Source organism: Osmerus eperlanus, chromosome 1 (genome assembly GCF_963692335.1).
Source record: "Osmerus eperlanus chromosome 1, fOsmEpe2.1, whole genome shotgun sequence".
In the NCBI taxonomy this organism is placed as follows: domain Eukaryota; kingdom Metazoa; phylum Chordata; class Actinopteri; order Osmeriformes; family Osmeridae; genus Osmerus; species Osmerus eperlanus.
The window spans coordinates 2,895,023-2,921,797 of NC_085018.1; the positions used below are offsets into that span (position 1 = coordinate 2,895,023).

A 26,775-nucleotide genomic window follows, 5' to 3' on the forward strand; every position below is an offset into this window, starting at 1 on the left:
CCATGTTGTCTTGTCTGTCCCAAAGCTGTTTTGAGTTTTAATATACATTTTTAGATCTGCAATTGTTGGTCAGTTCATACCTGCCAATTACATTTAGTCATTTAGCAGATGCTCTTATCCAGAGCAACTTACAGTAAGTAAAGGGACATTCTCCCTGTGGCAAGTAGGGTGAAGTGACTTGCCCAAGGACACAACGTAATTTGGCACGGCTGGGAATCGAACTGGCAACCTTATGATTAATAGCCCGATTCCCTAACCGCTCAGCCATCTGACTCCCAAATGAGGGGAAATTTAAAATGTTCATTAGTATTAAATTAAGAATGGTTATTTAGCTAATATTTGCTCTTTTGATTATGTAGGATGGTTATAGGTTAGTGGCAGAATTCACTGTCACAAGGTCTAAGATTACATTAAAGGTTTGGATAAAAGCATCTGACAGTTCTCTGCAAAGGATCTTGCTGTTAATTCTGGTTGTTACTTGGGATAATTCTCTTAGTTGCTCAATTTAGTCCATAAATGAGCTATATTATAAAATTTCAGAGGCAAAGGGTAGGTGATAAAACTTAATTGGACTACCTGCTACATCAAGAGTCCAGAGATACTGGTGTGACACAAAGTGTAAAAAGAAATAAAAACTGATTAGGTGGAGAAAGTGTCTGCTGTTACGAAATCCAAGAAGGAAGAACGAAAGGCTGGCTGTAAAAGTTATACAGATTCTGGTTGCCTCATTGGGTAGTTTCATAGTGAGTTGTCATGATGAGTATTTAGTGTACAGGGCGACTTGTATATGATGAAGCACAAGTTTCCTTCTAGGGCTCAGTATGAAGTACACAGTGATCATAATCTGGTTTTGTAGGATAAGTAGGCTGTGTCATTACCCATACAGTCCCAAGTCTTACAATTGGAGGCCCCACGTGCAGTATATAGACTGACATCTGCAAGATGACCTATGAATTTCGCTCAACAAGTGGTAGCCTAGGAAACAGCTATCACTGCCATACAGGTGTATTACATGATGCAACAAAGACTGATGCACATTCCAGAGTTCAGTGCTGCCTAAGCCATAAACGCTGATTTGATTATTGTATAAAAACAGCCATACGGTAACAGGTAGTCAGGTGGCTGAGCGGTGAGGGAATCGGGATAGTAATCCGAAGGTTGCCAGTTCGATTCCTGGTCATGCCAACTGACGTTGTGTCCTTGGGCAAGGCACTTCACCCTACTTGCCTCGGGGGAATGTCCCTGTACTTACTGTAAGTTGCTCTGGATAAGAGCGTCTGCTAAATGACTAAATGTAAAATGTAAATGTAACATTCATTCTCCATCACCATATTCTTAACACATGGGTGACACATGGGTGACTGCATACTGTATTTGGCACCAAGGTAGTGGGACAGGCCTGCATGCTAGAGCCTACAGGATCACTGCAAATCCAAACTAAATGATTGTTAGTGATCTCCACCCGTTCGGTGATGAAACACTTCTGTCCTGAAGGGGAGCGGTCTCTTCCAGGGGGATAGTGCACCTGTCCACAGGACCCATGGGGTTACTGAATGGTAGATCTTAAAGTGATGCAAATCTGGCTGTGGCATTTGCAGTCTCAAAACACAGATGTATCCATTACATTTAGACATTTAGTTATTTAGCAGACGCTCTTATCCAGAGCGACTTACAGTAAGTACAGGGACATTCTCCCCGAGGCAAGTATGGTGAAGTGCCTTGCCCAAGGACACAACGTCATTTGGCACAGCGTGGAATCGAACCTGTAACCTTCAGATTACTAGCCCAACTCCCTAACCGCTCAGCCACCTGACTCCCCATTAGTGTATGTTTAATGTCTACATAGAATTTAGTGGCAGTAAAACTGCTGTAAACTGATATTTTACATTTACAGAGCTCTAACACATATTAGATTTGGTTTGGGGAATCAGGTTGGAGGTTGCTTTTTCAACTCACACAAGGTCATGGATCGACTACAGTTTTTCTTATGTAATCCTAAATCCCAACATTTTTATAAAACAAGCAAACTTACATGGAAGAACTAAAGCACCAATCGACTGGTTTGTGCCTGTTGACTGGGGTCACGTCTTTAATCTGAGACAGGAGGCGAGACGGGTACTGAGCTGCCATGACACTTAATGAGATTATCTCTCTTCAGCAGGAGCAGGAGACGACAAGAGTCAGGGCTAGAATGACCTTGGCTCCATAATTTTCATATTTCTGTGTTCCTTTGGGGGAACTAAAGTTTTTGGTAGACATAATATTGGCCTAGGCTACACAGGCTTTTTTCACAGTGTGTGTCTACTGTGGGGTGTTCTTGCATCCGTTACAGGACCTTAGGGTTGTGTAAGCTGCTACTGGTGTGTGTGTGTTTGACATGGAAAGAGACGATATCAGTATGACGAGGCACAGCTTGTGGGAACTCTAACAGATGTCTGGGGAACTGTGAGGACGGGTGAAACTCTTCATCTCCATGGCGTCTCTCCTACAGAGATGAACAGATCTCAATTTTACAGACTGTCAAATCCTTTCATCAAATCAGGTAAAGTCATTTTTGAGGTCAAGACTGTATTGGCTTTTTGGGGATTTTGTGAACTATGTTCTAAATCGTTCTTTTTTCATACCATTGTTTGCTATGGTTTACAGTTTTACGTTCTCAGGAAATGTGTTATAGCTCATTTTGGATCTGAAACTGGACTATTCAGATGGTGGCATGCCCGTCCATGTAAAGTGCCTTGTATTAAGTTTTTTTGTGGTAAGTGTGTCTGCTTTTCACAGGTAGAGTGATTATGGCTCTGTCCTCTTGATAGATTTGCTCCTGTTTGTTCAGGTTGGTTGGACAACATTTTGTCAATGAGATTAAGATCAGGACTTTGACTGGGTCGCTAGGAGATACGTTTTTTGTTGTCCTTGGCCACTCCAATGACGTCCTTGGGATCGTTGTCCTGCTGAAAGGTGCATTTTCTCCAAAGGTTTGTTTAGGAGCCTGAAGCCCTGATGGTGAGAAGCCCAGCATGATGCTGCCACTGGGACGGTTTGCCCAGAGCCAGGGTTTACACCAGTGTTAGGTTACCGTCACACACACACCAGTGTTAGGTTACCGTCACACACACACCAGTGTTAGGTTAATGTCACACACCAGTGTTAGGTTAACGTCACACCATGTTAGGTTAGTGTCACACCAGTGTTAGGTTAGCGTCACACACCAGTGTTAGGTTAGTGTCACACCAGTGTTAGGTTAGCGTCACACACACACCAGTGTTAGGTTAATGTCACACACCAGTGTTAGGTTAATGTCACAGACCAGTGTTAGGTTAACGTCACACCAGTGTTAGTGTAACAGACGTGGCCGCACCCCCTTTGGAGGTACACTCGGTTGATGTTTGCCTGCACTTGGGAACAAACCCGCCACCTCCGACATCTCAAGTGCGACCACTACCAGCTACGCCAACTAAAAGCTACTGATTCGCTGGTACGGGTGGCCTGTATACATACCTGAGGAGTGAGTTTAACTGATCTACACCGGTTAAATTAGGTTAGCACCACATACACCAATGTTACATTATTTATAGGTTCTGTAGAATTTGGAACAGTAAGTGAATGTTGTGGCCTACAAGCATTGTCAAACCAAACTGAACATCTCTGCCAAGAATCACTCCAATTTTGTGCAAAGATGGTACTGAAGGAACATACTTAAAAATGGTATTGCAGCAATAGGTGACTGTACCAATTATTTATTTGTGGGGCTGAATACTTGCAATGCAAGCAGCATTGTTAAATATGTTCACATTTCCCAGCATAAAAACAATGTTGCCTTGCTACAGTTGATTTCAAATTTAAAGCAGATTACGATTTAAGCAGTGTTTATAAAAAACTGCAATTCAGTTTCAAGAGAGAATTGTCAGGGGGTTGAATACTTTTGCAAGTCACTGTATTGGACAGAATCATTTAGTACTGCTGGTCTGTCACAACTCTTTATATGAATTTTTCGCACTTTTGTGGTTTCTGTATAAAGAGGGAGAAAACAGCAGTTGACCGTGTTACAGCTTCTGAAGAGACATCTTGTTGAAGCTGCCATTTTCATGGTTGATGTGATGAGCAGTCTCTAAAAAAACATGACGGTATGTTACTATGTTCTAAAATAAAAAAAGGCTTATTATAGCTTGAAGTAATGTGTGCTGATTATGAATGTCAATGTCATTGTTTTAGAGCTACTGTTTTGAAAAGCATGTGCTTATTTTATTGTGACGTGTTCTGTTAGTCCCTCTTAGGTGCCTGTCCATTCATAAGCTTTCTATTTATCACTCCTCCTCTGCTACACACACACACACACACACACTCCCACATCGCTTTGTCTCCTCTGTGGGTAAAACTGCATTTTCAGTACAACTGTTCATCTTCCTCCGTCCATCTGTTGAATGATGCCCGCCCGTCTCTCACTGTCCACTGCAGATGTATTTAGCTGTGACAAGTCCTTTGTCTCTCTCACACTGAAAAGCGCACAAACAAACTGGCGACAGTGCAGGTGAAAATAGACGTTCATCTTACCTACTGTGCCTCCGTGTGAAGACGGGATCATGAGTGCTCAGGTAAGTTGCAGTGCTGTCAAATCACACATTCAATAGGAGTTTTTTTTTACTGAGGTGGGGAGTAGACTGACAGCTGACCACTACTCAATGTCTCCAGCTCCCTCACGAGAGCGCCCAGTGCGAATATGCTGGAATACTGGGAGACAGCGACGACAGCGATGAAGGTAGGCTGTCTCATTGGCTCACTGTGGGTATAAGGAAGTACTTGAACCTATGAGAACCGCGAGTTGTTTAGTCAGACTTGTTTGGCTGCAGGTTCAAATGAGCTGCTTCCTTCCTCCCTCTCCTCTTCTCTCCTCAGAACCTTGTCCTAGTGACAAGTTGGCTGTGGCCTGGGACGACCTACCTATACTGGAGAGACTTGGACTCACCAGGTAAAAACACTTTCTGATTTCTGTTTGCAATGTGTAATTTGAATGTTCTCCAAATTATTTACTTAACACAGCCCCTCATCCCTCTCCTCTGCACCATTCATTGCGTCCCTCCCTCACTTCTCTTCCCCCTTCTTCTTTCACTCCCCCCCACCCCCAAATGCTTGCAGTGGGGCAGATATGACTGAAGAGGAAGTGGAGGTGATTCCTGTTACTAAGTATACTCACAGGGTTGTACGTAGAGACATGTTACAATCATAGTTTGAGGGCAAATTGCACCTAACACACACAGTTATTGAGCCTCTTAAAGAAACAATACAAGTGTCACAGTATTATCTCTGCCAACATTCCACATTCATCCAGACATACCTTCGACCGCCCTCTCTTTCCCCCTCCTCCCTCCCCCCTTGCCCTCCCTCCCTCCCCCCGCCCCCCTCCCCCCCAGAGCGAGTTCTCGAAGCTGGCGATGGCGTTCCGCTGTGACCAGTACACTCTGAGCCAGCGGCTGCAGGCTGAGGAGCATGACCGCGTCATAGCCCAGGAGAACCTCACCCTGGAACTGCAGCGCGCCAGGGACTCTCTGGAGGTCAGCCTGGGGGAGGAGGGGGGGGAGGAGGGGGGGGAGGAGGGGGGGAGGAGGGGGGAGGAGGGGGGAGGAGGGGGGCCAGTGTGCATGTTGGGGTTGAGGGGGGGTATATGTGAGTGGGTAGGGTGTGTGGAATGCCAGTTTATGTTTGTATGAGTGTGGGTGGTATATGGTGCTTTGACAATGTTTGCCGTAATCGTTTTGATGGTCATGCAGGTGTGTTACCATGTCCCCCGTCTCCCCTGCAGGCTCTGAGAGGCAGGTGTGCTGACAGTGAGAGGTCCCACATGCTGAGCTGTATTGACACTAGTCTTGACACGGTGCTGGGCAGCATGGAGGACATCATCAGCACTGCTGAGATGCTGGGGGCCGTGCACCAGGTCAGCCCACAACGTCCACGGGAAGCACCTGGCTGGGATGTATCATGTTTCATGACCTCACGCAGTACAACTGGGTCTTCATATTGTATGTATCACATTGTATGAACTGAATGGATGGAGGGATTCAAAGGTGTGTTGGGCTGGAAGGATGGAGGGATTGAGATCTGAGTTGGGCTGGAAGGATGGAGGGATTGACAGGTGTGTTGGTTCCCCAGGAGGCTCGTGTGAGCTGCTCTGTAGAGCTCATGCAGACCCACATGCAGCACCTGAGACTGCGTCACTCCGCCCACAACGTTCAGCTGCAGGAGACCAGGAAGCTGCTGCACCGCTGCCGAGGAAGGATCCACAGTGACTCAGCAGGTAACTGGTAACCTGACTCGCCAGGTAATTTGTTACACACAACCATCTGGGAAACTTTCCCTGGAAACGGTTTGACAAAAAGCAGGCACTATTCCCCCAAAATTTGCTAGGTGATTGGATCTGTCTGTTACTGACTAACTTCAATCACGCCCGTAGCTGCCAGTAGTTCATCACAAGACGCTGATTGGTCCGACCACTGGGGCACAAACAAATTGGGATTGGCAAGATAGATTCTTGTGTAGCCGTGATCTTGCGAATTCAGCTGTCGAGGTTAGATAAATGATGACTCGGCAGGTAAATTGTGGCCAGCTTTACCTACATTTGCTGACAGCATGGGTAGGAAACTTCGTTGATGTTCACAGTTTTTGTTGTTGTTGGCTGTTGTTTCTATTGACTCTGTCTTGTTGTCCCTTTCAGAGGATGGAGATGTCCGACAGTTGTTTGTACGACAGGGGTCCCAGCAGGTAGCTCCCTGTCATTCTACATGTATGAGTTACATACTCCATGCCTGTGATTTAAATTCACAAGTAGACTTTTTAGTTGCATTTAAATGGGTGTGTTGACATTAATAACTCAATTGGTCCCTCCCTTTCCAACACTTAATTATTTCACCGACAGACAGTTGTAAGTGTTACATGAAGTGGTGTTGCTACAGTAGATGACGCCAAGTTGTTAAGACAAACAACTTAATATGTATTTATTATATTACATTTAATAATACATTTATGTAGCTTCAGTTCTATGAGTAGAGCAGTTTGCCTCCAGTTTTCCAATGGCAGTGTGAGAAGAAAACAGCTCTCTGCACTGGGCCAGCCAGCCATGTGGGCGACCCACCCAGCAGGGAACATTTGTATTCTCCTATTCTTTGATGCCACTCAAAATTGATTAATACACTGGTGTCATAATACTGAGGTAACACTGGCTCCTGTAGTCATCTCTACAAGTTACACATACTGAGGTAACACTGGCTCCTGTAGTCATCTCTACAAGGTACACATGCTGAGGTAACACTGGCTCCTGTAGTCATCTCTACAAGTTACACATACTGAGGTAACACTGGCTCCTGTAGTCATCTCTACAAGTTACACATACTGAGGTAACACTGGCTCCTGTAGTCATCTTTACAAGGTACACATACTGAGGTAACACTGGCTCCTGTAGTCATCTCTACAAGTTACACATACTGAGGTAACACTGGCTCCTGTAGTCATCTCTACAAGGTACACATACTGAGGTAACACTGGCTCCTGTAGTCATCTCTACAAGTTACACATACTGAGGTAACACTGGCTCCTGTAGTCATCTCTACAAGGTACACATACTGAGGTAACACTGGCTCCTGTAGTCATCTTTACAAGGTACACAGACTGAGGTACAAATGGAATGAAAGATCGATCTGATTGGCCTGATGTGCACCTCTGTTTTCTTCTCAAGCTGCGTTACCGTTGGCAACATGGGTGTATTACTAGAAGTGAAGCGGAGCCAAGCTTCACAGAATAGGACTATAATGACACCAGTGTATTATGCCTTAGCTTGTTTCTTATTCCTGCACCTCTGACCCTGACTCATCCCCTCTTATCCAGCACCTCATGAGAAGGAGAGTCAGTGTTACACTTCTACCGACACAAGCACAGGTAACCACTCATTATCTATCTCCACTTGTGTATGCACCGCAAAATGGAACTGAATGTGATGACATTGTTTAATATGTTACAAGATTTTAATCAAAATAATAATAATATTTATATTAATCATGTTTAAAATACATGTTACATTTACGATCATCGGAGGAAGTGTGACTGGTGTACATATATGTATTACTATGGTCTATCACGTCCCTGAAGCTGGTCTCTTCTCTGCTCCAGCTCAGTGACCTGGAGGTCAGGTTCATGGAGGGCTGCAGGGCCGGTGGAGACACAGACAGCCAGGGGCCAACAGAGGACGCTGTCTCACACACCACCAGGTAACGTCACCAAGCAAAGGAGTTAGAATGTTGCATCTCCGACATTTCAGTTTTTGTATGTGTATTTAAAAAGTGTTTTAAATCTATACATAGATTAGTAAATATATAACTCCTGGGCTGGCTTTAGACTCCTTAGATAAAACAGTGAGAGCACCACAACACACCCAAACCACCCTGTATTAAAGGAGTATAATACATAACATACATAATTGTATTTGGCCGTGATATACTCACTAAACACACTATGACTTAACATTACAACATTCGTCACACACCTCCCTTGGCATGAGAAATATCAAATGATGGGAGCGTAAGCTTTTTGTTGGCTGAAATGAAAAGAACGCTAGCAAGATAAACCATCTATTGTGATTAAAGTCAATGATCACAGTAGAGTATAGTACAGTACACAGTAGAGTACAGTACAGTACACTGTAGAGTATAGTACAGTACACAGTACAGTACAGTACAGTACACAGTAGAGTACAGTACAGTACACTGTAGAGTATAGTACAGTGCATAGTACAGTACACAGTAGAGGACATTCAGAATAGTTGAACAGTTGTAAAGATCGGTGCCATCGACTCTCACCAATGTCTGAGATTTGTCATTTGTCTATTTGTGCTGACGGTAATGGTACATAGCCTACACATGTCAAAACTTTAGACAGACTACTATTCTTTTATTATCATACTTTATTCTCTGCCATCATATCAAAACAGTTCATGTCAGGGACTAGCAAACCACACCAAGTCCTTGGCCTTAGTTGAATGTTTGTTCTTCCACGTATGTGTATAAATGGGTTTAGATTAGTAATCTGTGATGTATGTTTTGCTTCTACAGTTTCTAGGACAACAGTGTTTCATTCTGTGTTTAAAGCCCCAGTCCCTCCCACTCCCCAGCAGAGCGCTCCTTTCTCCTCAGACAGAACTCCTCCCAGAGCACCCAGAGCCTGGAGGACGACAACGACCCCAGGTAGCCCACCTCTCACCTCTCCTTCTGCGCGAACAAAGACCAATTCTGCCCTCTTCAATAAAAATGTAACAGTACTGGATTCATTTGGCAGACACTTGTATCCAAAGCAACTTACTTAGGGGGTATTTGAACCTACCACCTCTTCACATGCAATCAAATGCTTCACCACTAAACAGCTCCCATCCTTAATATTCAGTTATCCTGAAAGCATTGTTGTATAGTCATGTGTTGGTGTGTTCTATACATTGTCAGGTTCATCCATGTTTGTGTGTGCACGTCTACCTATTTCATGGGCTCTGACCAGCAAATTAGAACTACACACTTTTGATGCTTGATTTTCTGCTGCTTCTATATACACTAATTGTATGTTGCTCGGTGCCCAAAAAAAGAAAATCAAAAATGTCAAACCTGTGTGTCCATGACAGTTCTCGGCCCATGGCTCTCCGTCACAGGCGGAAGTCAGCGATCCAGGAGTGGGAGGGGAGCACAGAGGAGGCAGAGGTCAAGGAGTCGACCACCAGGTCACCACCACGGCCAGGGGCAAGAAGCACGGAGGAGCTCAGCCAGCTCAGCTCATCTGACTCTGTCTCTGTGGACCAGTGAGTCTTGGTAGTCTGTCAACATTGTTGTCCCTTCATTTAACACAAGTCTCAGTGGCTGCACACCCACTTTACAACATGGCACGAAGATCACTCCATGGTAAGTGTGCACTTTGCTGTTGCTGCCTGCCACAGTCAAAATGTACTCTTCTGCGCAAGCAACGACTAACAAGCCAACAAGTGCAGTCTGTGTCCCAAGACAGTACAACCACATACTGTACACATCTCAAATACAGCATACACAAAAAGGTGAATTTTATAGATATCTTAATATGTAATGTAAAGATAAGTGCTGTGTACGGCGACCGTAGATCAAGTCATTAGTTGAGGAAGGCTGTTAGAAGGTGCATTTTTGGAATTAATGAAGGTCAGGGTCAAGGGTTTGACCTCAGTGGGGGCGTGGTCTGTGAGAACCAGGAAGGAAGGTTGGGCAGATGGACAACTGCACCCTGGATGAGCTGGTGAGAAGGGAGAAGTTGAGATGAGTGAGCGCCGTGGCCTGGATGAACAGCTGGGTGGAAAACCTGGTCAGGAACAGTTGGATTGTGATGTTTCTCTGTGGTGTGATTTATAATCCTGTCTTGTATTTCTGTATTAAAGAGTTAAGGACATTGTCATATGGAGAGGACTATATTGATGTTACAGTTGCAAGGAATGTCAATGATGTTCTAGGTCTCAGACTCTCTCCCACCCTCTCTCTCTCTCCCTCCAGGTCGGTTATACCAACACAACAACGCCCTCTACAGTCTTGGCTGTCCCTTCTATGCTGTATTCTATTGGTCCTGGCCTTCTTCCTCCTCTGTTTCCTGTGGATTGTTTTGTCTCTTCATTGGGGATTTGCATATTCCCACCGGAATGGACACACTGCCATCTGAGAGCTACGTTCAACACTTCTGTGAGATACTAAGGATGGAGAGACTTCACATGGTCCCATGGGATACAACACTGGCTGTAGAACTACTACTGTTATCACTTAAATCCTAATTACTCAGAGGTGGCTGCTGGTTTTGACTAGTACAATGTGGTCTCCTAAAAACACAGCCTGCTTGAATGGAATGAGTGGGGTGATATGTAACTGAAGCTGATGAATGGCTTAGTGAAGATTTTGTCAGTTCTAATGTGCTTGGCCTGATCTGGTTGGGTAAGGCTCATTAAACTAACAAGTGATGAACCCATATGGTGTTTGTCAAAGACATTCATAGATGGACATTGTTACAGATGTCATGTTTGGCTGTATGAAAATTTCATTTTTCTTCTGCATTTTCCTGTCATAAAAATTGACTGTCTTCACGAGTTAAGTAATAACTTGGTCTGATAATAAACATGGATAATAATAATAATAACAATTAAAATAACAATTAAAAAAATACACAACTGTAGGGGGGTTTAATATTGGCCAAACAGCCCAAACTATACTGCGTGTGTATTATATTTGGTATTAACCAAATATGCTGGAATTACAGTTATTTTAGTCTATTGGTTACATCAGAGCATGAATGGTCAAAGTAAAGTTAAATGAAATAGATATTAATAACATTGCAAATGAATGAAATCAATTACATGGCAAACGTGTTACAAAATGAAGGTTTTGACTCTTACCTACTCTACCATGATTATTGTAAATCAGAGAGAGAAGAGGTGAGTAAGTAGAATGAGTAGAAGAAGCCAGAGCTGAGGAGAAGCCCTCAAGAATCCACAGAACAATGCTTCACAATTCTCTTGTCCAAATGTCCAACTATTGTCTGTAGAACAACCAATCAGACCACATCTTGACATCTTTACTTATCAACATATAACAATAAGTTACACAATGAGGTGTGAGACCCATCAAGTAGAGACTCTATCCAACAGCATATGAGAGGTGGGGTGACACCCAGCCTTACACAATGTATTTTCTAACATAACAATAAAAAAAAAACATTTCAAATTTAACCTTGAAAGGTGGTAGCCTTTGCTTTGTTGAAATGAGTGCATCACACAGATTTCCTGGTGCTATTGTAACAGACATGGTCTTGCAAGCTCCGTCAGAGGCATACGGGCAACTGTCCGCTCCGACCAGGAGTCGAAACTACCACCTCTGACTTCCCAAGCACCACCACTACCAACTACGCCAACGAAAAGCTAGTAATTCTTTGTCGCGGGTGGCCTGTTACATACTTGAGGAGTGAGTTTCACCACACACCGGCTACACTATCATGCTAAAGATGTAAGAGGTCCTCAAAACAAAACTTTGGGAATACATTTGTAGGATTTGGTCCATAGTGCACTTCAAGAAATAGCTTTTTAAGAAAGAAATCCAAATGAGTATTTGAAGAAATAGCTATGTAGTTCATGGCATATCATTTTCAAGATTGTTTCAGGACAGAATCAACATGTGATTATACAGGTGTAAACAAGCTTTGGCAATTATCATAATGACAGTTTATAAATGATACAAGCTACATTATTCATAGACACAATGATAAGAGGGCATACAAAATGTTTCTCCCCTACAGTAAGTCTGGTAATACAAGGACAAGGTTTAAGGTTTTCACGATTTCACTATTTCGCACAAACCAGGAAAAATGCAATAATATGTCAGTAAAACTGTAGGCCTATATTCACAGTATTATGAATGAATTGTGGTTTATTTGGTAGTATTTCGTAGTGTGTCCGATTTTACTAATTGCATTATTTAGGGTGACCAGATTTGAGTTTGTGAAAAAGAGGACACAGAGAAACACAAATATCCGACGAGTCAAAATCCCGGGTAAAAGAGGACATCTGGTCACCCTACATTACTGTACAAAGTTAGAGGTGCGCTATTAGATAGATTCCCCGTTCCCCCCGTATACCTCAGGCTTCAAGTGGGGAGACCTGAGGCCAACCTATCCCTGCCCCCTCCCCATCTCGTACTTCTGAGTGGGAGACCTGCAGGCAGCCTGCCTAACTTCCAAAAGTAGAATCAGGGCGTCCACCTCGACCAGGTGAATTGACCCCACAGTTCCACACGGTGACATTATATCATTGACGTGACGTGCAAATGAGCGAAAGAAAACTGTTTGCGCAAATTTGACCATTCTGATTTTTTGGTGGGGTGCGGGCCCCTGCATTCCTAAATCCCATGTCGCCTATGCCTAAATCCGCCACTGCTTAGGGACATGATCCTCTTGTTTGAAGTGCCAAAAGCGGAACAAAAGGAAAGAACAAGCTTCTTTTTACTCTGGTCAGACAGACCACCTTGTCCCACTAACCAGTCTGCAAGGTGAATTACAATAGGGAGAATGGCTCTGATTTAAATTGCTCTGATTACCCCTATAGCTCTTGCTATAGGGGGAAGAGAGGAGCAATGGCTGGAAGAGAGGAGATGACATTTATATATTTAGTGTCTTATTTAATTTGTGATTTGTGATTTATTTATTTATGGTGTCAATAAAGCATTGAATTATATAGCTACATAAATTATGTAATTATGTATGTATTTATATAGGCTATTTAGTTTTGACCTCCATAATGTAGGACTATTTTCTCCTGTCTTCGGAAAAATAGGGTGAAGTTAATAAGTGTTTATTTTATATTATATATTTTTTTATTGTTTTTTTTGTGTGTGTGTGTGTGTGTGTGGGGGGGGGGGGGTTGTATTGAGACAACGTATTTCACCGGCCTCACACTCCTAAACAATAGGTGGCGATGATGCACTTCATGAATGTTGGTTGCCATCTGCCATGAAGAGCAAAACAAGAAGCAGCGTGACGTTAGCAGAGAACGCGCAAAAATTGAAAACTGACCGGAAGAAGACAATCAGGAAAGTTTCATCTAACGACACATTTATGTACATTTTGAAAAACATGAAAGCGTATACGCTTGATTTTCAAATTAACTAGACATTTTGACGTGAAAGGGTGCATGACCATTTGGTAAGTGAGACGTCTTCTCGAAAAGGAAAGAACAAAATACTGTCAATTAAATTTAAGTGTTAGGCTATGTTCGTGGCTTTCAGCGGGGCTACATTGCTTATATTATACAGCTACTGTACATTTGCAAGATAAACACTAACCATTTACAGTACTGTACATTTGAGCTAGTTAACTGACTAGCTAACGCTACTAGCTGAGTTTAGATGACATGGACGTCTTTACATTGAATAAGTATTTTTCGTATATGATGTCCACATTGTCCGTAGTATAAAAAAGTAATGGACACGGAGCGTTTGAGGAATTTGGTATAACATTTTTATATATCTTGTTGAAGCTTGTATGTAGCACTTTATGACTTTCTGTTATTGACTCCGCTAGCCAGCTATTAAGAGAAGCACTACGTCATCCACATCAAAATATGAACGAGTATATTCATAGTCTCTCAATTCAAAAGCCGTCAATAAAAGCTGTCATTTAGTGTAAGATAGTGACACAATCTGACTCGAGAGAAAACACTTTTGGACGTTGTTCAGAGCACCTCTTTCGTCTTTATACTGATCGTTTGTTATTCATTGGAAATTCAGACTGTTGCTATATTTTTATGTTACCAACATAGACCCTGCATCCTAAATGCAATTGCAAGCTACATCCATCTCCCTCTCGATGTCTGGTTCCTGGTCATCTTGGGGCACATCCCTGGCTCCAGAGGATGCCTAAGAGAGCCTCCATCTGACCACATCTACTCACCTACTGCTGTGATTGTTTTGTTTTTCCAGGGTATCAGCTCTCAAGAAATCAAAATGCTGAAATTCAAACATGTGAGTCAAGGAACCATGAGAACACAGTCCCCCTCTGTGGATCCCATCACCAGTCGAAGCTCCCGCCTGAATCATCTGCTGCAGGTGAATATAGTCTACTGATGAGATCACGCCTCGCATGTATTCAATTTACTATTTCACCAAAAAGATGTAGACACAGAAATTATACAAGCACACAATGTTAATCTTAATATTATGCAATCTATTTTTGTTCCACATCATCTCTATCGTGTTTGTTGCGAAGAGGAAATTTTATTTTCTGGAGAGGGAGTTTTCAGAGTCTTTGGTTAAACTGATGCTGTGTTTATGCCACAAATGGCCTAGCCTCTAATGTTTAAAGATCATGCTCCCTGTTCCCTGTCTCGCCAATGTAGTGATGTGCATGATAAACAATTTGGCACAGAGGCGGATCATATGGAGGGATAGATAATAATTCATTATTGGCACTGAACCTAAAGGTATTGTAGAGCCCTGTAAAATTGTCATTGTATTATTTCACGATTCTTTTAAACATTTCTAGTTTCCCCCCCATAAAATAAAAGTGGTAAGGTGATATAATAAAAATAAAAAATGCTGTCTTTATCTAAGATCTCAGATTTAATGTCTGGATTCCGCAATTCAGTCTGCATTCTTGGCATTGCTGAATTTATAGGACCGTAATATTGTAAAATGTATTATTGGTCTTTGAACCTGGATGTTTTGAATTAAGTTACATGAGAATAACACACAGACAAAAGTATTACTTGTGACATGCACCAATGCACGCTGTGTTGAAATGGTGTAGCTTTGGTGGCTGATGCTGTCTCACAAGGCTGATGGACCCTTACAGCTGGAGGGTCTGGGAGGCCAATATTGGCCACTGAGGGACACCAGAATGTTTGCCAAGTTAAACTTATGAACAGTGGCTCTGCTTTGGCCAAGTTTTCAAAGGTGTGAAATGCCCAAAAGCACAATGTCAGTGAGTTGATGGAAATACGTTTTATGTTCCCTTTAGGGCAAAACCAGCTTACAGCGGCAGCATGGAGGAAGTGTTGGACGGGAGGAGCTGTTGGACGCTCTGGTTCTACTGTTCCAGGAGTGCACGTCCTCGGAACTAATGAAGATAGAACATGTCGCCAACTTTGTCAAAAAGTGTAAGCATTTGTAATGACACTAGATCTTAATCATATATGGAGGCAGTGGCCTGTAGTCTGTAATCATGGCCGTCTAGCAATCCTAAGTATAAGCCACATAACATCGTTATGTGGCTTTGTTTTTATTTACTTTTGATTTAAGGGAATCTAAAAGCCTAAAAATACTACATAAGACGTGCGTTTCAATGCGTTTACAGACGTAGCTAATCAGTATAGAGCTTATCAGTGAAGAGCTAATCAGGAAGGGGGAAATACTTATTCATTTCTGCAAAAGGTTTTTGCTAACTTTGTGTGTGTTTTTGTGCATTTCTGACCTCCAGTCTCAGAGGTTGTGTCAGAGTTACAGGAGTTGCAACCCAGACTGCAAGATTTTCACGTTTGTGGGCTGGTGGGTCGTGGACGCTATGGTGAAGTGAAGGTTGTCCGGGAAAATTCCACAGGGGAGGTGTGTGCCCTGAAAGTCATGGACAAGGATTCTCTGAGGACCCAGGGAAATGTAAGTAAATTGCCCTAATTTGTACACATAAATATATAATTCATGCTACATCTGACGTTGTGGCTGTGTATGGTGTGCAAGAATGCAAAAACAAGTCTTTTTCCTAAATATTAAAAAATCTTGCCAGAACGGACTGCACCTCCACCATTTTTGATGTTGCACTTGAGATTTGGTGTTGTCCTATTTGCAGAATTATGCAGCGGTATAGTTGAGATTTTGTTATTGTTGCACTGTGTCTTGTCAGAATTCACAACTGTGGACTTCTGGTTTCTTGATTATCTGCTGCTCTTACAATTTTCACTATTTGTATGTCGCTTTGTATAAAGTGTGTGCTAAATGGATACATGTAAACAATGGGTATCCTTTTTAGAAACAAAGACATTGATCAAATGGGAATTTGTAATACCTTAACAGTTCTGCCAAAAGTTTGACAACAGGAGTTTTAAATAGAGAGTTCAGCCACTTGCTGCTATGGGGGCGCTATTGTACTGTGAACACTTTTTTTCTGGGTGACCTGCAGACAGAGTTTGAACTAACTGGCATCTACATAGTAAGCAGAATGGATGAAAGGGCTGTCTACCATAATCCAGTTGTATCTTGGTGGGTCTGGCTGGAAGAAGAATAGTGATTGTTTTGAAAGGTCTTCTTGAGCTAGAAAAGGCCTAATTCCTAGAAAAGACGTGAACAAGTGAATTGACTTAAATTTATTGGTGTGCTAATTGCACTTTTCAACGTTAACACTTGGAAATTATGAGTTTCCATTAGCCTTTTTTTCCATACATTTAAATATTTCAGTTCAAGTACAACGTAAAAAATACTTTTTAACATGGTTCTTGGGTACCCTATAGCGCCAGCATTTACAGGAAGAGTATTTGGCCCACGGCTCTATTTAGGTGGATGACTGAATTTTACAACTCACATTTTGATTCATTCACATAACTGAAAAGGGAAGTCATGTTTTCCTATTTAATTGATAAGCTGTGAATCTGAAGCATCATCCCTCTTCAGGTTGTGTTCTTTGAGGAGGAGCGGAGGATCCTGGCGCTGAACAGCAGTCCATGGATCCCACAGCTCTTCTATGCCTTTCAGGATCAGGACAGTGTTTATCTGGTAAGTCATCCGTCTCCTCTGCAAGTGTTCTGGAAGCGATCTAAATGATCTTAACATGAGTTGAACCATAGTCTTAGTAACTGAAGTAAATAAGGATATCATATAAAAACAATTACATTTTGGAAGAAAAAAATCTTATTGTAGTAATTTAACTATAGACTGAATTGTTTTTATGAAGATAATATATGCATATTATAAGATATTGTGAATTATAACAAGTTGGTAAGCTAGACAAAGATAAACACAAAATAAGTGCGTTAGTGTGACTAAACTTGCAAAGACTGACTTCTGTTGCTTTTTAAATGCAGGCACAAACCTGCATTTAAGGTACAAAACTGCATAAAAAAGTGGACAATAGTCCACTACTGTGGACAATAGTTTATGCCTTAACCGCATGTGACAGTTAAATGACAACCGTCTAAAACTTTGTTTTGCTATTGTTTTCTAAGGATGGGTAGTTCTCATTGCAACAGAATGCTAACGATGTCTCATTTGATGTGTGATCTTTTGCGATTCTGTGTAGGTTTAAAGTGCCTAATTTTTAAATGTATTGGATATGAACTGTTTTCTTATCCCTGAGTACATATTGTTAGGCCAGCACTAGTTGTTAGTGATTTCACTGCCGTATCTGTAATGGAAACACTAAGAAGATGTTATACATGGTCTACAGTGTCTGGTCTCTGAACGAGTCTTTCTTCGTATTTGATAGTGTCTGATTGACAGTGTCTGACAACGTAATTGACTTGACCTTCCTCTCTTGGTAAAAATAAGCACGGTGACATGTAGCTGTTTCAACCTATTCTTACATCTACAATGAACTTGTTTGACAATTAATGTATTGACTTACAACCAGGGTGGGTTTCCCATTAGCAAGCAAGAAGTGTGATGTGATTTTATCCCCCACAAATATTTCTTAATATTTCAGAGTATTTTCTCTAAATGAATACATGCTCAAGCAAGTATTCCAGGGGTAGTGAAACACTGCACACACTATTATACTACACACTGCTATTATATATATAATCTGCTCATAAATAGATTCTATGTTCTCTATATAATCTATGACCAACTTTACCGTCTCAAATAGGTGGGAAATATGTTTAAAGTCTGCTCAGGCTCCCCTATCTCCCCCAGGCTGCCGTTCTGAACTGTGAAAATACAGAGAATCCATCTTTGTTCAAGTGTCAGACTAGAATCTCCCAGTACCCTGTTGCTAGGTTACGTGTCTAGAAGGCTGCTGTTCATTCAGACTGCCTGTCCATTCATGTGCTGGAGATGTGTGCTTGGCTGCCAGAAAACTTACAACACCCAATCTGACGTCTGAGGCCCTTGCTTCCTGTTAAAAATGAGAAGGAATTAAAACATTGGGACATTTTAAATGCACATTCTGTAAAAGATGGGTGATTTATCAAATATATCGGATGTTGATGTTTCATTTTCTACCAGCTTGAGATGTACAAGCTGACCTGTTTTACATTGGCAAACCCAGTTGAGGAATTCATGTAATAGTGGGCCAAAAATTACCATCAACCTTGTCCGCATGATTGCTGAATTGACTCTAAATGCACTCTACAAGACAGGAGTCTAGTTAATCATAGCACCATAATGTATGAAAATGTTATGGTTTGAGGCATGTGCTTCCTCAAGTCATAACTTCCATAATGGTCATTTAAAAGAAAGACATGAATAAAACATGCGGGGTGGATTACGTCAATTATAATCTGTGGCATAAATAAATGTAGATGTAATTTAAGATTCCCTCATTAGTATTTTATGTGTTAATGTGTAGGCGATGGAGTACCTTCCAGGTGGAGACCTCATGGCCCTGATGAACCGGTTTGATTACCATTTTGATGAAGCCATGAGCCAGTTCTACTTAGCAGAACTGGTGGAAGCCATTCATGCTGTGCATCAGATGGGTTATGCCCATAGGTGACGTCTTTATGATTGAATGCTTGTTATAGATGCACAAATGTATACATTTATGATTTTAAAGTGCATTTTATACAGACCTGATGATCAGTGACATTAGTTGTATTACAGGATAATGGTTCAACTGTTGACTTGTTTAGGTTGGGGGAGGGGGTCAAGCGGTTAAACAGACAGGCTTTTAAACAGATGAATGTTTGATTGCAGGAAAGGTGTGTAAATCGGAAAATAGCAACAATACTGTAGATGTTGTCAAAGTTTAAAATGACAATTGCAATTTTATTGATAGGATCATATTAAATGGCTTCTTTTCACAATCTCTGTTGGTAAAAGAGTATATTTGTTCTTTAATGTGATGGGCCTTTCTGAAAGCATCAAATACAGGCCTATAGATCATGTGTTATGTTTCATTATCTTACTAGCATGTTGCACTCAATGACATGTATTATAAGACATGCATCATTCCTGTTCCCAAACTACGCCTTTCCTATTCCATTTTCTGACATCTGTCCATTCTTACTCTTCCAGAGACATTAAACCAGAGAATGTACTCATTGACCGCACTGGACACATCAAGTTGGCAGATTTTGGTTCGGCAGCCAAACTCACAACTGATAAAAAGGTAAACGACATCCCAGTGTACTAGAATTTATTTTAGTAAATTAGTTATTATTTTAGGAGAATAATAAGTGAAAAATATTCCTTTAATTGTTTCTCAGCCAAACATGACAAAATTCTATATATTTTCTCTTATAGAATGCCCAGTTAGCATCGATATCTAAAAAGCTAAATCAAAAGGAGATAGTGCCCTCTGCTGTCTGAATCGTTACAAATTTGTAATGCGATTTAATCGTCTCAAGAAGTATCGTTACATTCCCACTGCAGACAATACTAAATATACTTTACTTTTCTAAAAATACTACAATACTTTTTTTTGTCACCCTAAATGTGCATATTTGACTATGTTACAGGTTGTAGCTCCTGCAGTGCCTGTTCAAACCCCAGACTTCCTTTCCCCTGAGATTCTGGCAGCCATGAATGGGGGGTCTCAAGATGGATACGGATCTGAGTGTGACTGGTGGTCGTTGGGTGTCATTGCTTATGAGATGATCTACATGAAATTACCTTTTACTGATAGCACCTCCTGCAAGACCATGCACAACATTAGGAACTTCCAGGTAGTGTCTCCCAAATGTGTAAATAATCATAATTTATGGTTATTTATAATATATAATATATTTTATTAGTTCAACACTTGTCTGTTGTGCAGGGGGCTAGCTCTGTATGGCGTTGGTAATAATAAACTGTGTGGGCTCAGTGACATTTCCCACAAAGTATTTTTATCTATTTAAGGGGGTGTCAAAACAAAGTGTCTTTTGGAGTTGCGGCCTAAGCACTGTTTTTATGTCCATGAACACACTGAATAATCTATATTATATGTTGTTATATATAATCTACAAATGTTTAACGTGCAAATGATATTTTTTTACTAATTTCTTTTTAAACCTAAATATAAAACCTGTTTCATTTGTAAACAGTATCTATGCTAAAAATTGTATAGAACTGTCCTTTCTGATATTTAACTATTTTGTGCCTTTGGTTTCCCTTGCAGTCTTCCCTGAAGTTTTCAGAGGAACCAAAATCTTCTAAACAGTTTGTAAATCTAGTGCAAAGTTTACTATGTGCGACACGAGAGCGGCTGGGATTCGAGGGACTTCGGTGTCACCCTTTCTTCTCTAGTGTGGACTGGAACAATTTAAGACAAGGTATGCCCCTCCTAGCTGATCTTTATATGCAAGCTTACCTGAACATGTAGATCCAACAATTTTCTTTAATTTACCTTGACAGTCGTAGACTCCTTCTATGTTAACTTGAATTTAATAGCAAAAAGTGCACCTATAAGTTTATATATTCACTTTTCTTTATTTTCATGTTTTAAGCCAAATCCAGAGGTATTAGTCAGTGAGCACCTCAGGGAGATTGGATTTTGTAACATTTTATTTGAATTATAACTAATGTTCCTAAAATATTTCACATCTTCCTCCTCATGTCAAAGTCCCAAAGTGTTTGAGGCCTTGAACTGAGTCTACTAAGCTGCCTGGAAGTGCACAAGGTTGTACGACAACCTTTTGGGAGAATGTGAGCGTTCCGTAAATGATCAAATGTTTTATGACACATTAGACTGATGTACTGTCATTCTAAAACCTGTCTGTCTTAACCAAAGCTCAACTGATCATTTCTTTTAAAGCTAACAAATGTAAAAAATAAATTTAAAAAAGTATCTCGCACCGCATAGCACATACATGCACATACATATAGCAAACACAATAAGTGCTGGCAAAATTCTAATAATATATTTTAGTGGTCTAATAAGTGATATTCCAAATTGTTCCATTCTGACTGCTTACAATAATGTTGAGGAATGGGCAAAGCCTTTTGGCAAATAAATCATTAGATCCTGATTTGTTAGGACAATTGATAGTTCTCACTCTCTCTTTCTCTCTCTCTCTCTCTCACACACACACACACACACACACGCGCGCATAGTGGAGGTGTTGGTGGTGAGATACTGAGATGCAGTGTGTCTAGCATGCAGCTAGCAGTTCCCAGGAAGGGTAGGAGTGTGTCAGACAAGGTCTTCACATGATCTTGATTGCTCAATCCCAGACACGACCAGTGAGATACTAGCTCCCAGTCTGTACCTGCATTGACAGATGTTATGGACACATTTAGAAATTATTTTTGTGACATATTTACAGCAATATATCAAAAAGCCATCACACTGATAAAGAATACCAACTGCTTGTGTCCTTCACATTTACACTAATGAATGTTTTGGACCAAAGTTAAGCCATCTAACCACTTCAACTGTGGTTATTTTACGAAGACGATTATTGAATTTTTTTTGCCATTCAAGATTCAGCAGATAATCAATGTGCTATGAGAACAATATGCTTGAAATCCAAGATGCTGTTTGTTTGGTATATTGATGGATTACGTGCTGTTGACAGTTGTGCAGATGGTTCTGACTCCAGCTGATTAGCCAGGGCTGCTGCAGTGAGGGGGAGGGAGGGAGAGAGGGAGGGAGAGAGGGGGAATAGAGTGTGTGTGTGTGTGTGTGAAAGAGAGAGAGAGAGAGAGAGAGAGAGAGAAGGCACAAGCACAAGAGAGGGAGCGAGGGACAGGCAGAGGCAGTGAGAGCTTGAGAGTGTGTGTGCTCGAGTTACCGCACTATAGCCTTACCGCCTCCTCCCCCCCCCCACACGCCTCCCTTTCTCTTTCCTTCCCCCCATTTTCCACTGCCTCATTTGATGCACATTGACTCTGTTGCTCCCAATCCCCTTCTCCTGCAGTTCTCCCTCCTTTCGTCCCCACGCTCCGCGCAGAGGATGACACCTCCAATTTTGAGGAGCCGGAGAAACCCGCGCCCCGGCCAGCAAAAGCCCAACAAGGATCCCTGCCGTTGGGCTTCCAGGGCCAGGACCTGCCCTTTCTAGGCTGGTTCTTCAGCAGGACTTTAACAGCGCTGGCCAAGTCTGAGTAAGTACCCCCTCGCATTGCCAGTTGATGGTACCAACATGCCTCCTATAACCCGACGCTAAGCTTCGTCAGAAACAGGTGGTGGCAGTGAGCATGAGCCAGAGCAATCGCCACGGCAACAGTCTCAAGGCATCCAATCACTACATGCTGTATGCTGCGCTTTGTAGAAAGCTGTATGGAGGTGCTTGCTTTGCCCATTGCCTCCAGTGGGCTGGGCAGTTCCCTGTGTCAGACAGAGGTGGGGATCTCCCTTTATATAACACTGCTTATCACTGACTGGTCTTCTCCACCATTGTAAACATGTCTCTAATCTCCTGGTTTCGTTGTAGGGAAAGGAGGGGTTTGGAATGAGTCATTCTGTGTGTTTACCTGACTAGGAGATCAGACAGACCAGTGGGCTGGCATGAGAAGGTGCCTTGTGTTGTGTTGCCATTAGAGATGGTTGGTATTCTAGTGAGTGTGTCAGCGGTGTGTTTGCTGGGAAGGGGGGGGACACCCCCCCGGTCTCTTTCTTCTCATTTCTGTGCTTGTGAAGCGGTGTAACTAAGGTTTTCCAAGCTGGTTTTGATCACCATTGATCTGTGCAGCATTTAGTTTACCATCTCCTGTGGGGTCTATTGTCCTCACCTATAGCACTGTTTTTAAGATGGTTCATTGTGCTTTTGCAATGAGGATGCAGACAGCAGCAGCAGGAGGAGAATGTCTAAATGCGCTACAAGATTAGTCAGAGAATGGATGGCCCTAGATTGGGGAAGAGAATGTATTTCTATGGTAACCAGGATGTTTTTTAGTCCCCACCCCCACCTCGCTGCTTTTCCCACCCCTCTGGTTTTTCTTCCCTTTCTGCTGCTCTTTCATTTCTCCAGCCCACACCACTGCACAGCTCTCCTCCATCCCCACAGTCGTCTGGTGGTGTGAATGAAAACGGGAGAGCAATCAGTCCGTGTTCTCTTCTGCATGTTCAAAACAAGGCGATGGAAACCCACTTCACGAGACCTAATAGGGATTCCTCAGAAGCAGAAAACACTGAGCCGTAATGGAACCCAGGGGAACCTTTCTAGGGTTTCTTATGCTTGTGTTTTTGTAGTTTCCAACAAGAAAATATAGAAAGTTTAAGGAGGTTTATAAAATATAAAAAAACTGAATAAACTTGGTTGGACAAGTATCCACCCTGGTGAGGGTTAACCAACTGCATTCACAGTCATACAATTCATTCAGTCATGTAATTCATTCATCAGAGTGAATTGCTGTGAATTCAGGATACGTTCATCAGATTCTGTAGGTTTCTAATTTTCAGAGCAAAAGACTCAACCATAAGCACCAGATGTGTTGTCCAGATACATTCATTGAGTTCAGATGAGTCAGCTTTCTTGACAAAGGTAATTAACTCTGTAGGTAAAGCTGATAGGTTACTTACTAAACAGGTAATCAGTTTTTTGAAAGCTTAGCATCTTGGGGGAGACTGATTAGCAATGATTTTGCCAGCAAGTAACATTCCCATAGATACATAATAATCAGAAGAGGTAGGTACTATTGACACCACCCAGTTACATTTATATTTTCACTTTATGGCAAAACATATTTATCAGGATTTCCTGTAAGATTTCACCTTTTTGCACAGGACCATTGTTTTCATAAGTTCATTTTTGTGTCACTTTTTCAATATTTTTTGCTCTTAGGTTAGCTGCTGCTGGCTTCAACTCCCCGGCCAAGACGAACTCCATGGAAAAAAAGCTTCACATCAAAAGCAAAGAACTACAGGAAACTCAAGACAAATGTCACAAGGTTGGTGCTGCTGCTGGACCCCTTAAATGAAAGGGCATTCTTGAATCTATCCAAGTTTCACCTTGTGAAACGTGTCAATCATCAAATTCAACTGAAACAACATGCTTTTTCCTACCTGGCTAAACACAACACCTCATATTGGTATAAATGAATTGTTTAAAAAAAAAAACGTTATTAAAAGATTGATTGTAGTATCAAGCATAAAACAGGACTACATTATTGCAGTTGGCTGAATCCATAATTTTTTTCAGAAAGTATTTTGCAAATTTATATCTTTGTCCTAAGTCTTTTGTTTTGGTTATTTCAATGGAAATATATGTTGCAAGTGTACACCGATAAGCCATAACATTAATACCACTGACAGGTGAAGTGAATAACACTGACGATCTCGTTATCATGGCACCTGTCAGTGGATGGGATATATTAGGCATGAAAGTAAACATTTTCTCCTCAAAGTTGACGTGTTAGAAGCAGGAAAAATGGGCAAGCGTAAGGATTTGAGCAACTTTGAGGACAAATTGTGTGTAACGTCTTGCTGCCAGATACAGCACACCTTCAGAGAGGGGGGGGGGGGGGCAGTGCCCCTATGACAACATGCTTGGACCTCCTTGTGACCCCCCTAAATGTAGAGTGTGAATAATTATAAACATGGTATTTTGCCAGTGAAGAAAACTATACGACAGCAATAATGTTTAATGTAACTGGTCCCTCTAATGGTACAGCTGGCCCTAGCTTGGCTCCCCAGTTCAAATGGTCTACAACCTCTCCTGGTCCATGCCTTGATGGGTCAGGGCTGTTTTGGCAGCAAAAGATTGATGGCTGGGTAACTTGGCCTCTTGCAGTTGAGGTGGAGGCTGCTGTCAGTGCTACAGTAGTGTTCAGCCGGATGATGCACCCACAAACAGTGGTAGATCACAAACAGATCACAAAACTCAAGGTTCTGATTGCGGTTTTGAGGCATGCATCTCATAATCTTTTGGATAAGCAAAAAAGGAGACACAATTTTACTTTCATTTGAATATTATCATTAATAATCATTAGACTTCAAGAATGTGGAAGGCTTTTCAAGTTGTTCCGCTCCTCAGCTAGCCATGACTGTCACAGCGGTTTTTATTTTGTTTATTTTTTGGGGTGAAACACGGCAGGTTCATAAACTAAATTGTAATTTTTTTTATGCGACTAGCTCGCGCTGTTGGCTGGTTCTCAAAAATTCCATGCGTCTAAGGCTTACTATAGGTAGTCACAGCTAATTTGTGTTTGTTAATGATCAAATTAACCTTTAGAACTTCAGAGTAAAACACAGCACGCATCTGTCTAGTCCATTTTTTCACTATAATTTTGTATCAAGATTCATGGGATCCATACGGATCACAGAACTACGGCCTGCAAACTGCAGAATACTTTGGCTATCGGCAATTTGGCTATTGAACTCCCACATATATCTCAGTTTTTTGTTAATTTTGTATTATTATATATTTTTTTAAACTTTTGCCAGAAAAGGGATATTGTGTCTAGACACAGGGAAATAACCCATTCAATTAATTTTGATAAAGTGGTTGGAAGTGAATAGTTTGAAGTGTGTCTTTGCCAGGCATCATCATAAAAGTGCTCCATGTGTTGTGTGATTGAGAAGATGGAGCAGGAGATCTCCAGGTTTCAGCGTAAGATGACAGACCTGGAGTCGGTGCTCCAGCAGAAGGATGTGGAGCTGAAGGCCTCTGAGACCCAGAGGAGCATCCTGGAGCAGGACCTCGCCACCTACATCACAGAGTGCAGTGTGAGTAATCAATGATGCTTGCTTTTACGTCAGTTAGTTTGATACAACCCCCACCATTCTACCTAACCCCTTCTCCACACTCATTGAGTAATTTACATTTACATTTAGTCATTTAGCAGACGCTCAACTATAGGGATGCAAACTCATCAGGGGTGAAAAAGGTGACAGATTCATACAAGTAGGCTGTCCCTAGAACGTGCAGCAGCCTCTGCAGCAGCCTCCACCAGGTCCTAGAATCCACCCGGCAAGTAGTTTAAGATGCGATGGAACGGTTGACGAAAAACAAAATCACCGATAAAATAATATATATTGACTGATTTACTGAATAATTTATTCTATCCGCTACATACGTAACTACGTACAGCTAGCTAGGAAGCTAGTTACGTTCATTCGCTGTTAGCGTTCTTGTTTGGTGGTGGTTTGAAGGGTGGTGATGGCTAAGCATTAGGTGGCTACTACGTTGATTGGTGT

General features: G+C 41.7%; 2 protein-coding genes across 15 annotated transcripts in view; both read left to right on the forward strand.

Annotated features, from left to right (window-relative positions):
* The first annotated feature begins 2,174 nt into the window (after positions 1–2,174).
* si:ch73-352p18.4 (inositol 1,4,5-triphosphate receptor associated 2) lies at positions 2,175–11,113 on the forward strand. 13 transcript variants are annotated; one of them, XM_062447029.1, is made up of 15 exons: positions 2,177–2,542; positions 4,016–4,121; positions 4,526–4,589; positions 4,687–4,753; positions 4,891–4,963; positions 5,131–5,161; positions 5,406–5,546; positions 5,795–5,926; positions 6,142–6,286; positions 6,704–6,750; positions 7,870–7,920; positions 8,152–8,249; positions 9,149–9,221; positions 9,647–9,820; positions 10,533–10,668. In XM_062447029.1, exons 3-14 carry the CDS (start codon positions 4,578–4,580, stop codon positions 9,800–9,802), a joined length of 1,026 nt encoding a protein of 341 aa, XP_062303013.1. In that variant the 5' UTR covers positions 2,177–2,542; positions 4,016–4,121; positions 4,526–4,577; the 3' UTR covers positions 9,803–9,820; positions 10,533–10,668. The 13 variants fall into 13 exon arrangements, 11 of the variants coding, with proteins under 11 accessions (XP_062303169.1, XP_062303248.1, XP_062303093.1 ...); XM_062446707.1 differs by having other exon boundaries at positions 2,178–2,542; positions 9,126–9,221; positions 9,674–9,820; positions 10,533–11,113; XM_062446873.1 differs by having other exon boundaries at positions 2,178–2,542; positions 9,171–9,221; positions 9,674–9,820; positions 10,533–11,113.
* Positions 11,114–13,588: 2,475 nt separating this feature from the next.
* The window catches only part of cita (citron rho-interacting serine/threonine kinase a), a 66,260-nt gene continuing 53,073 nt past the window's right edge, over positions 13,589–26,775 (forward strand). For both annotated transcript variants that reach the window (XM_062483099.1, XM_062483180.1), the window contains exons 1-12: positions 13,589–13,716; positions 14,493–14,618; positions 15,529–15,667; positions 15,988–16,163; positions 17,172–17,273; positions 19,063–19,205; positions 19,731–19,824; positions 20,174–20,380; positions 20,815–20,968; positions 22,556–22,742; positions 24,422–24,527; positions 26,161–26,304. In XM_062483099.1, coding sequence (XP_062339083.1) covers positions 14,517–14,618; positions 15,529–15,667; positions 15,988–16,163; positions 17,172–17,273; positions 19,063–19,205; positions 19,731–19,824; positions 20,174–20,380; positions 20,815–20,968; positions 22,556–22,742; positions 24,422–24,527; positions 26,161–26,304 — 1,554 coding nt within the window. In that variant the 5' untranslated portion in view covers positions 13,589–13,716; positions 14,493–14,516. The remainder of the gene's footprint in view (positions 13,717–14,492; positions 14,619–15,528; positions 15,668–15,987; positions 16,164–17,171; positions 17,274–19,062; positions 19,206–19,730; positions 19,825–20,173; positions 20,381–20,814; positions 20,969–22,555; positions 22,743–24,421; positions 24,528–26,160; positions 26,305–26,775) is intronic.